Here is an 11,096-nt window from a genome sequence, read left to right as displayed (position 1 = left end):
CAAAATCAGATGAAGAGTGTAACGTTTACATAACGTTCTATCTACTAAGCGACAAGAAGGCAGGAAAAGTGAAATAGCGTTGCATATAACTGAGAAATGTTTGTATCCTTCAAGTAGAATATTAACTCATTCCATCTGAACTTTTTTTACAACTTAAAAAACAATTAGAATGGCATATTGACACCACAGAATGCAACTAATCCTATTCGTCATCCTTGGAATCAAACTGAAGACTCTGAAACACTTAAATCCCACAAGTAACTTTTAATAGATCTGAATCTATTCAGGATACTTTCAGACCAGACAGAAATGAAGAACTACTTTATTGGCTGCAGAATAGAACATTTCAACTCAATAAATATTGATCCCAAACACATAGTCATTTAGGACAAGGACAAAGTAGGTCCCTGAAGAGTGTAATGGAATGGGACGGAGAGATGCTACTTCAAGATGCATCCTGTAAAATGAAGTCATTTGTTTTTCTTCGGCATAGCAGCCATGAAGAGCACGTAAAGGGCGTAGCCTGTCCCTGAAGATAAGAGACAAAACGTTAGTTCACATTAAGTGTACATGCTTTATCCAGCTGCAACTTATTTGCATAAACTCACCTACAAGATAAATATGAATGAAACTTTCTTCCTCTACTAACAAGATCAATGCCAACCTGTTTCACCTCTTCAGGTTAGGAGCTGAAGACAAAACCCTAATCCCAGCAGCAGTAAATGAAATGGACACAGCACTGAGTGCAACTACACTGTAGAATGAATGCAATCTTGACACTGCTTTAACTGCATTGACTCAGGAATTATGGAGGTTGTAGTTATACAACATCTTCAGCCTTCTCTGTCAACAGTGCTGGTGCTTCACCAAACTACAACCCCAAGATTCCATAGAATTGAGACATGGCTGTCAAAGTGGAGTCAAAATGAATTAATTCTACAATGTAGATGCACCCCCAAAGAAAATACATAAAGGTGTAAGAACATACATTCATTTATTATCTACAAAATGTGCAACGTTGCTCTGCCTAACAATTTATTTTTTATTTCATCTTCAAGAATTTTTGCCCAAGTTTCAAAAGACAAATCTAAGATATGTGCTTTTTCAAAATTATATATTATATATATATGTCAGTATATATAGCATATAAATTTGAATGAAAAGCTCGACTTTTACCCATTTTATTATTTATTTACAGTATTTGTATACCGCTTTTCTCACCCCAGGGGGGACTCAAAGCGGTTTACCTACTAAATACAATAAGGCCTTTGGTTTCCTTGCCATGGACATTTTATAGACCAGAATGACGAAAAACAAGATAAATGCAAAGCATTCTTATTAAAAATATCCGTTTGTCAGGTTATTTTATCCATTTTTTATCCATAAGCACCAAGTCCTCTGACATTTTCATGTGACATGCAAATTAATTTGTATATTATTAGCTCATCTAAAAATGGGAACATTTCTAAATTACTGTTACAGATTTATACAAAAAAAGTTATCAGAGAGGACTGATAGGTCAATTCCAACTTTTGTAAATCTTACCAACTATAGACAGGCTCATGGTTATCCGATACAGAATTGTATCCATCAATCCACCTTTTAGGTATACTGGAAGGCCATTATCTTCCTAATAACAGAGAAAGACAAAAATCAAATTGTGCAAGTGGAGTTATATAAGGAATTAACATGTAATCAATTCAAGCTAACCTGCTCACTAGATAGCACCACTAGAACTCACATTCTAGAATAAGAGTGCAAGTTTTAATTGTAGGAAAGTATAGCATTATTATAAACTAACTCAGAAGGTTCTTTGTGAGCACCCAACAGCTAAAGGCCTAATTTTTCCTAACTTCATTGATGATTCACCCACACAACTTAGTTGCATTTGTGGCCACACACAATTAATATTATGAATTCCAAAACATTTTGTAACTATACTAGCAATCAAACTGTATAGGCTTAAAAGTCTGATCCAAGCAGGCAGCCTTCAGTTTAAACAACATTATTGCTGTTAAATATTTTCATTTGGTTCCTAAAGGGAGGAATAAGTATTAAATTCACATTCTTATTCACTCTCAAGGTAGAAGTGCATTAAATACCTGGAAAAGTTTCTGGTACTCTGGAACCCTGTTTGTGATCTGCCTGCGAGGGGCAGTGCTTATGGCTTTTTGGGAAATCTGTCGAAGAGCCTGCAAGAGAAATGCAATTTGGAAAAAAAAAATGAATGAATTTCTATGCACACTGCACATATCTTATTTGTAATGAAAAAAATCACTTAAAAACAATAAATAATTAAAATGAAGAACAATTTTAACAAATATAAACTTATTAGTATTTCAATGGGAAGTGTGAGCCTGCTTTTAGCTGATGAGATAGGATTACTATTGTTGTTGTGTGCCTTCAAATCATTTCAGACTTAGGTTGTCTCTGAGCGAGGGCTGGGTACATGACCTTGGAGGGCCATATCCAGCCCCCGGGCCTTAGTTTGGGGGTCCCTGTACTAGCCAGTTAATCCTCTCTAGAGAGTCATGCATTATTTTGTTTTTCTAAAGTTACATAACAGTTTCCTTACCGAAACCATTCACAAAATTACAATTTAATTTGACGATCAACTGTGAGCCTTTTCACTTCTTTCGTAACTTTTCAGGTTCCCATGTTTGCAAAATAAAAACAAAGGGGATTGAAATTGTTAAAACTCTGAAGGGGGGGGGGACCGCAATCAAAAACAGGTACCAAAACATGCCAGTTACATTATCCATCACATCATTAGACTATGTAATATTTCCAGTCTTTCTAATAATTAATTCATGCATCACTTAGGCTGATAGAGGAGGAAAAGGGGAGATAGTAGCAGTGCTTAAAGAGACCAATTTATTTCAAAATATTTTTTGAAGATTTCAAACTACATCTAAAGTAAGTCTGAACAAGTGAAGTAAAATCCTAGAAGTCCTAAAATAACCGTCTGCTCTCCAAAATGCTGAAAATTTATTTATTTCATGTCAAAAGCATTGCATAAATAAATAAGTATAAAATTGATAAAATAGCAGCTGAATAATTTTTGACCAAAAATGGGCAACCGACTGAATTGTCTGTAGCTTTAAACAGTTCTTCCTATGTGCATGAGGTAGGGCATTGTGGACAAGCATACAGATGTTGAGTTGTTTTTTCTGCTCCACAGTAGCACAAAGTGGAGGATTCTTCTAGGTCGGTGGTTCTCAACCTGTGGGTCCCCAGGTGTTTTGGCTTACAATTTACCAGGTGTTAGGATTTCTGGAGTTGAAGGCCAAAACATCTGGGGATCCATAGGCTGAGAACCACTGCTCTAGGTAGTCTCATTTAGCCAGGTAGAAATGATACGCATGCTATTATTTTCCTTTCAAAGCTCAAGCAGCCTTTGACTATCTCTACACTATAACTTAACAAAGGTTGGTTGTCCTGGCTCCACACTACAGTATCAGGGGAGTTTAGGTTGGTGAGTCATCAGAGCTTTTCGGCAGAGAAAGCTAAAGACCTTGTAAAACTGCAACTCCCAGAATTTATCAGAATTGAGCCACATTCATTAAAGTGGTGTCAAACTGCATTAACAGTGCAGATTCACCCTTATCCATGTTATGTTTTACATGTTTAACTGGTTTTAATTTGTAATGTATATGTTTAATTGATTGTAATGGTTAATTGTGTATGTTTTGTTTGATTTTTGTATAATTGTGGCATTGAATATTTGCCAAAATTGGAAGCCGCACAGGTTGAGATAAAGTGGCACAGAAATAAGATAAATAAAATAAATTAAACTGTGAGTTGCAGGATAGGGTTCAGCCATGTGGATTGTTTAAAGTTCAGAATGACACAACCATCATCAGCATTCTCTGATTAATTATGTAACACAATTTTGTTCCTGGGTTATAAATGTAATTTCTTAATTGGTTCTATCATAAAAACATGGAAAAGTTTTATTATTTTTGCGGGACATTCTACAGGTACACATGTGTTAATTATACTTGATATAATTAGTACCTATTTTAATTTATGGTTTGTTTTGAGTTATATTCAATATGTTTTGTGATTCATGTTTCTTATTATGTTCTATTCTATTTATCATTTGTCTTAATTTCTAATGTATTATGTGCTTATTATTATTTTGTGTATTATTTGAGTCCCCCTGGGGAGATTGGGCAAAATATAAATAAAGTTATTAATTTATTTGTATTGCTTTGCCTTGTTGTAAGCCACTCCAAGTCCCCTAGGGAAGAGGAGCGGGATATAAATAAAGATTATGATGATGATGATTAGGACAGCACATTTTGCTATAGGTTTTCAATGAATATCTCATTGAGTATCAACTAATTCAACATAGTTTGTGGCAACCAGGAACAGATTCCCCCCCCCAAATATTGTAACATAAGCGTTAAGCTTCCAGTTATTCACAGAATCATAAAGTTGGAGGAGACCTCATGGGCCATCCAGTCCAACCCCCTGCCAAGAAGCAGGAATATTGCATTCAAAGCACCCCTGACAGATGGCCATCCAGCCTCTGTTTAAAAGCTTCCAAAGAAGGTCCATGAACTGGTCTGCTCTCAACACAACACATGAACTAGTCTGCTGGGACATATCTTCCTTTTTTGTGTAGATATTGCCCAGTGCTTTTAGATGTTTGTTGTTTTTTATAAGGATGCCTTCATTTTCTCCAGCTTGAAGCTCTTTAGATTCAATGCACTACAAAACCCAATAACTCAAGAAAACTTGGCCTACTTTAGAAGGACTGTAATAAGAAATAAAATATACTTGACATGAACTACAGAATACTGACATGGTCAGCTCCATTTGTGCCATTATGTATGTGGTATAATTTTTTTACCACTGGAAAAAGTATGCAATTTATGGCTTATGAGGCACCCGAACAGATGGCCATCCAGTTTCTGTTTAAAAGTCTCCAAAGAAGGTGCCTCCACTACACTCTAGGGCAGAGAGTTCCACTGCTGAACAGCTCTCACAGTAAGGAAGTTCTTCCTAATGTTCAGGTGGTATCTCCTTTCTTGTAGTTTGAAGCCATTGTTCTGCACCCTAGTCTCCAGGGAAGCAGAAAACAAGCCTGCTCCCTCCTCCCTATGACTTCCCCTCACATATTTATACATGACCATCATCATGTCTCCTCTCAGCCTTCTCTTCTGCAGGCTAAACATGCCCAGCTCTTTAAGCTGCTCCTCATAAGGCTTGTTCTCCAGAGCCTTAATAATTTTAGTCGCTCTCCTCTGGACACATTCAGGTATCAAAACAACCACAACTGCATTTGGAAGTGAAGGCTAGAAACCTTTAAAAAGCTTAAATCCTACTATTCCATGGCACTTAAAGAGTTACAAACTGCACCTGTTCTAATGTTCCCTTTCTCTTGGGAAAACCAGCTTAAAAGCCGCCAGGGAACGGCAGGAGGCCCTTGTTCTCGAGTGCCTTCAAGGCGTTCCTAAAGCGACCTATCCAAGGAGTTTTCTTGGAAGGATTTGTCCTGTGGCGGATAAAGTGTGACTCGCCCAAGTGTGACTCGACTTTCCTCATCACACTAGAGAAAAAGATCCACTTAAAATCTGTTTTTTGCCTCCTGCAGAATTTTGGGGAATTTTGCAGAATTCTGGGGTTTGTAGTTTAGTGAGGCTTAATTGCTTCACAAAACTACAAACCCCAGAATGCGCAGGAAGCAGAAACCGTATTAAGTAGTTGTTTTTTCTCTAGTGGGATGAAGTTCGCTCAGTGGCTTTCCATGGCTGAGCAGGGACTCGAAACCCGGGGTCTCCAGAGCCCCAGTCCAAGGCTCAAGGCACTAGGCCAGGCCACGCTGCCTCTCTAACGGGCCTGGAGAAACGGGCCTCTGGGCAGAAACTCCCCTTCCTTTCGCTCTGGCGGCTCTCTGGGTCTCCTTCCTGACCAAGGCGGCCCTCTCTCCTCTCCTCTCCTCTCCTTTCCCTACCAGAAGGTTTCGCAGCATCTTGGCCGCTGCTCCGTTCACCGCCTCGTCCGCAACGTACGAAACAAGGGCACCGGAAGCGGAAGTTACTCCACGGCCCGGCTCGCGCCCGCTTGACGTCCCACTGGCGCCCCTTCAGGGTATGCGTAGGAATGGAGCGAACTTCCGGCCAGGAGCTAAGGTTCCATCTAGCCTTCCTGTTCTCCATGGCAACTGTGCTGTTGGAAAGGCGCTCTGGCCTTCTCCACGTCTATGGCGTTAACCCTTTCGCCTCCTCAAATTTGCTCTTGGGGCGGAGCCATTGAATGACCTGGTGCTCTGAATCATCCCAGCCTCTCTTAACTCATACGCAAGGCACACGGATTGGAAATCAATTCGCTTTCAACTTCTACACTGTAGAAATGATGCATTGGGCACCACTCTTAACTGCCACGGCTTCCTAAGGAATCACAGAATCAAAGAGTTGGAAGAGACCTCATGGGCCATCCAGTCCAACCCCCTGCCAAGAAGCAGGAATATTGCATTCAAATCACTCCTGACAGATGGCCATCCAGCCTCTGTTTAAAAGCTTCCAAAGAAGGAGCCTCCGCCACACTCCGGGGCAGAGAGTTCCACTGCTGAACGGCTCTCACAGTCAGGAAGTTCTTCCTCATGTTCAGATGGAATCTCCTCTCTTGTAGGAATCCTGGGAGTCTTTATATGGTCTTTAGCCTTTAGCCTTCTCCTCCAAAAAATGCTGGGGCCTCGCCAAACTACAACTCCCAGGATTCCACAGCATGGCGCCCTGGCACTGACAGTGGTCTCAAACTGCATTAATTCTACGGTGTAGCTGCATCCCGAGTCTGCTCAGTTGTTATAGATTCAGGGCTGTGTTTCCCTGCCTTCTGGAATGTGTCTTCCCCCTTTCCTGCTGCCTTCCACCTTAAATCAAGCATTAGGGCCTTTTCAAGGGAGGCATCTCTTCTCATCTTATAACTAAAGTATGACACTCTCATTATTGATGGATTTCCCCTGAAGTCTTATTGATATTGTTTGGTCAGGTAAAGGTAAACAAAGTCCAGTCGTGTCCAACTCTGGGGGGTGGTACTCATCTCCATTTCTAAGCCGAAGAGCCAGCGTTGTCTGTAGATGCCTCCAAGGTCATGTGGCCAGCATGACTACATGAAGCGGCGTTACCTTCCCACTGGAGCGGTACTTATTGATCTACTCACATTTGCATGTTTTCGAACTGCTAGGTTGGCAGAAGCTGGGGCTGACAGTGGAAGCTCACACCGCTCCCCGGATTTGAACTTGCAATTTTTTAGTCAACAAGCTCAACAACTCAGCGGTTTAATCCACTGTGCCACTCGTCAGACGTTGCATTATATCCTTTAACTGCTTTTACTCATCTCCTCCCCCTTAGATTTTCATTCCCTAGGTAAAGCACAGACTCAACATTTGGATTTTGTCATTTGGGAGTTATAGTTGCTGTAATTGATAGTTAACCTACAATCAAAGAGTATTCTGATCTCCACCAACGATGGAATTGAACCCAACTTGGCACACAGAACTCCCATAACCAACAGAAAATGCTGGAAGAGTAATGGGTATAGACCTTGAGTTTTGGAGTTGTTGTTCACCTACATCCAGAGAGAACAGTGGACTCAAACAATGATGGATCTGGACCAAACTTGACACACACACCCAATGTGGCCAACTTTGAATACTGGCTGGGTTTGGGAAGGACTGACCTATGATTTTAGGAGTTGTAGTTCATCCACATCCTTATGCATTTTCTAATGGGAGCATTAATAAAAAACAAAAGGAAAGTCTGATTTTTCTCTCTCTAATAAATAGCATTACAAATTACTTAAGATGCTTCTGCTGCTGCTCTTCCTCCTGATCCTGCTGGGTCACTCTCAGTCCCACGTCGCGCGGCTCTTTCCCCCCTGCCTTGTAGGGACTTGCTGGTGTGAGCCTCCCTCCAGTCTCACATGCCCTCCCTTGCCCGCACATGCGCACCACGCTTCCATGTGCCAAGCATGTCTGCTCTCCCCTCCTTGCTTGGAATCTCAAAAATAGTCTCCCCTCCTTGCTTGGAGTCTCTCCCCATGGCTGAGAGGCCATCTCATTTTGGATTAAAAAGAAGGATGCTGTGAATCATGTCACTACTTCTTTGGTAGAGGCTAAAAACCTAGAATTCCAAGGATTCCATAGCATAGATCCCATGACAGTTAATATGGTCTCAGATTACATTAATTCTACAGTTAGATGCATCATAAAGTATCTTTTCCATCTCATAATGTACTGCTTTCAACAGTGGTCATTTAAGCTGAATTTAATTGGTTTGTGGCAAAGCTGTTACCTGGAAGGGTGGCAGGAGGGGGGGTCCAGCAGAAGTTTTACAATTCCACATTATTCTCCGTGATTACCTTTCATGATAAGCAATTTAATTCTCAGAATACCAATATGTAAATAGAGGCACAAAAGGAAACAGAAGTGCCTGACATCATACTAAGCAAGGAAGCCTTTGACAAATGGATGCTCACATATCTATACTAGCGTGAGTTAATTAATAGTTGGAAATGGATAGGAAAGCACCACTGTGGTGTGTAATTAATTAACTGACGCAAGCATCCTGAGAAACCAGTTCTCCTCCTTCAGTTTGATGCTATAAAGATTCCTTGAAATCCATTTGTAAAAAAAGCAGAGAACTGGAAGACCAGGATGCTCCCTGTCAAGCACCATACATTTGCATATAAAAAGCTGTAACTTTCAATCTCAGAGATCTGCACAAAATGGATTGGATGAGCCTTGGTTTAGGAGGGTCACCTTGCAACCACACCAGAAATGTTTTCAGTGATACATGGCTGCTTCATTACTGTCCAATTGAAATCTTTTTATATTTTCTTCTGACTCAGTTTCTCAAAACTGAAATTTAAAGCTAACACCTGCATAAGCTTGCTTTAAAAACAATTGGATTTATTGATTTACACTATGAATCAGGAAGTTCATTAGAAAAACAATTTTAAAAACTATGCAAGCTTTCCATCAACATCTACAAGAGCTAAATAAATAAGCTTTTCTGAGATGTTTTAGTCATTTTAAATTTACTTGCAAGTTGGCCAAAGCAGTGGGACTACAATTGGGGTAAAGACACATTTTCATGATTTTTAGAGCCGCCGCAAACTAGCGTCTTGGGAGAGCAAACTGTGCCAGCACGACCGATGACGTCGAAGACTCCGCCTCTTTCTCCGCGGCCGCGTGTTTTCTCTTTGCTAGGGCAGTGATGCGAGTGTACTCTCGCTGTTGAATTCTGTCAACAGCGAGAGTACGCTCGCATCGCTGCCCTAGCAAAGGGGAAACCATGCGGCCGCGGAGAAAGAGGCGGAGTCTTCGACGTCATGGCTTTAGATTATGAGGACAATACCATTTCCTTAGCCCTGGGGCTCCGTGAAGCATACTGAGGGGCTTTCTGGTTCCACCCCCCCTCCCCTCCTCCAAGCTTTCTCTCCTCTTTCCTGCTCCTCTCCCTCCCCCCACCTCTCTTGCTGCCAAAACCCCTTTTCCCTCGGCCCCCTTGCTACCAAAAGTATTTCTCCTTGCTTCCTTTGCCGCCAAAAGCCTTTTTCTCTCCCACTGCTCAGGGAGTGCTTTGATTGTGCTTTTCCTGAATAGCAGAAAGGAGTTGAACTGGATAGCTCCTGGGATTGCTCATTTTACTGTTTTATTATTAGTATTAATATTATTACAAAGGCCGAATGGCCATCTGTTGGGTGTGCTTTGATTGTGCTTTTCCTGCATGGCAGAAGGGGGTTGGACTAGATTACACTTGGGTTTTCTACCAAAATATTGGTAAGTTTCTGTTAGCTAAAATTATTCATTTTATATATTGTATTGTTCCTTCTTTCTTTTTGTTCTACAAATGAGATATCTGCAGTGTGCATAGGAATTTGTTCATTTTTTCCAATTAGTTCACACAAACACTTTCCATCCATCTGCCACTGATCCAGCCCATCTGTCAAATTTTAAAACACAATGTGTCAAAAAGTTTGCCCATGCCTGATTTTTATATGCATTATATATAATATAATATATAGACATTTCTTGGGGTTCCACGAGAAACTTTTGCTTCAAAAAGGGCTCTCTAGCTGAAAAAGACTGAGAACCCCTGGGTTACAGGAACATCTAGGAGTGGGTATTATGCCCATATTGAAGTCACTGGTTGCCAATTTGTTTCCAAGCAAAGTACAAGGTGTTGGTTTTGACCTTTAAACCCCTATATGGTTTGGTTTCAGCTTACCAACAGGATCATCCCCAAATCTGCTCCTTAAGACACTAAGGTCTTCTGGGGGGTTTCTACTCCATTCCAGAAACTGACTGGCAGTTGTCACCCAGAGGACCTTTTCATAGGCTGCACAGCTGGACATATCTCCTTCAACCTACCTAGTCAATTTTAATCTGTGAATTTTAATCTGCATTTTTTTAGTATTTGTGTCCATCTTTGTTATGTGTATTTTAATAGTATTATATTTTATCTGTCTGTTTTAACCATATTGTACACCTCCCCAAGGAGAAGTGGATAACAAATAAAAATGGTTGTTGGTTTGCTGTGAGTTTTTCAGCCTGTATGGTCATGTTCCTGTAGCATTCTCTCCTGACATTTCACCTGCAAGTGTGAATGTTAGCAAGCTTGAATAGCATTGAGTCACCATGAAGCTGCAAAGTCAATCATGGCTACTCCATGCTATTCAATCTTGCTAATTGCAATGTTCACACTTGCTTTAAACAGACCAGGGTTCTTTCTCCCACCCTGGACATTCCACACACACACACACACACACACACCACTTGCCTCACCTCCAGCCACAGATGCAGGTGAAATGACAAGAGAGAATGCTACAGGAATATGGCCATACAGCCCAAAAAACTCACAGCAGCCCAGTAATTCTGGCCATGAAAGCCTTCGACAAAAATGGTTTTTTCATCATGATGAAAAGAAATCTATTAATATTTTTAAAAGCACATGATTTTGCACATAAGAACAAAACGAATAGCTAATAGTATTTTTTTCAATTTGATTAAAGCACTTTATAGCCTAGAAAATCAATTTTTGCATGATTGATTTCTGATCAGAAATTTATTGTTATGTCTTAAT

The 11,096-nt window shown here is 40.5% G+C and overlaps 1 protein-coding gene across 1 annotated transcript; it reads right to left on the bottom strand.

Annotated features, from left to right (window-relative positions):
- Positions 1-306: 306 nt before the first annotated feature.
- COX7A2 (cytochrome c oxidase subunit 7A2) lies at positions 307-6,092 on the bottom strand. Its single transcript, XM_060752921.2, has 4 exons — positions 5,963-6,092; positions 2,103-2,192; positions 1,546-1,630; positions 307-529 (listed from the first exon to the last, which is right to left on the bottom strand). The coding sequence occupies exons 1-4, from the start codon at positions 5,978-5,980 to the stop codon at positions 471-473; spliced, it is 252 nt and encodes an 83-aa protein (XP_060608904.1). The 5' UTR covers positions 5,981-6,092; the 3' UTR covers positions 307-470.
- Positions 6,093-11,096: the final 5,004 nt, after the last annotated feature.

This window comes from Anolis sagrei, chromosome 1, assembly GCF_037176765.1.
Source record: "Anolis sagrei isolate rAnoSag1 chromosome 1, rAnoSag1.mat, whole genome shotgun sequence".
Lineage (NCBI taxonomy): Eukaryota > Metazoa > Chordata > Lepidosauria > Squamata > Dactyloidae > Anolis > Anolis sagrei.
Note: the sequence above shows the minus strand (reverse complement) of the source record. Positions and strands in the feature narration are given on the sequence as shown.

What these genes read in the sequence shown, in the direction of transcription:
- COX7A2 (XM_060752921.2), bottom strand. An exon ending in AGTACCAGAAACTTTTCCAG is followed by an intron (nt 1,631 to 2,102) that starts GTATTTAATGCA and finishes CTCTGTTATTAG; the next exon opens with GAAGATAATGGCCTTCCAGT. An exon ending in CATGAGCCTGTCTATAGTTG is followed by an intron (nt 530 to 1,545) that starts GTAAGATTTACA and finishes TCTTATCTTCAG; the next exon opens with GGACAGGCTACGCCCTTTAC.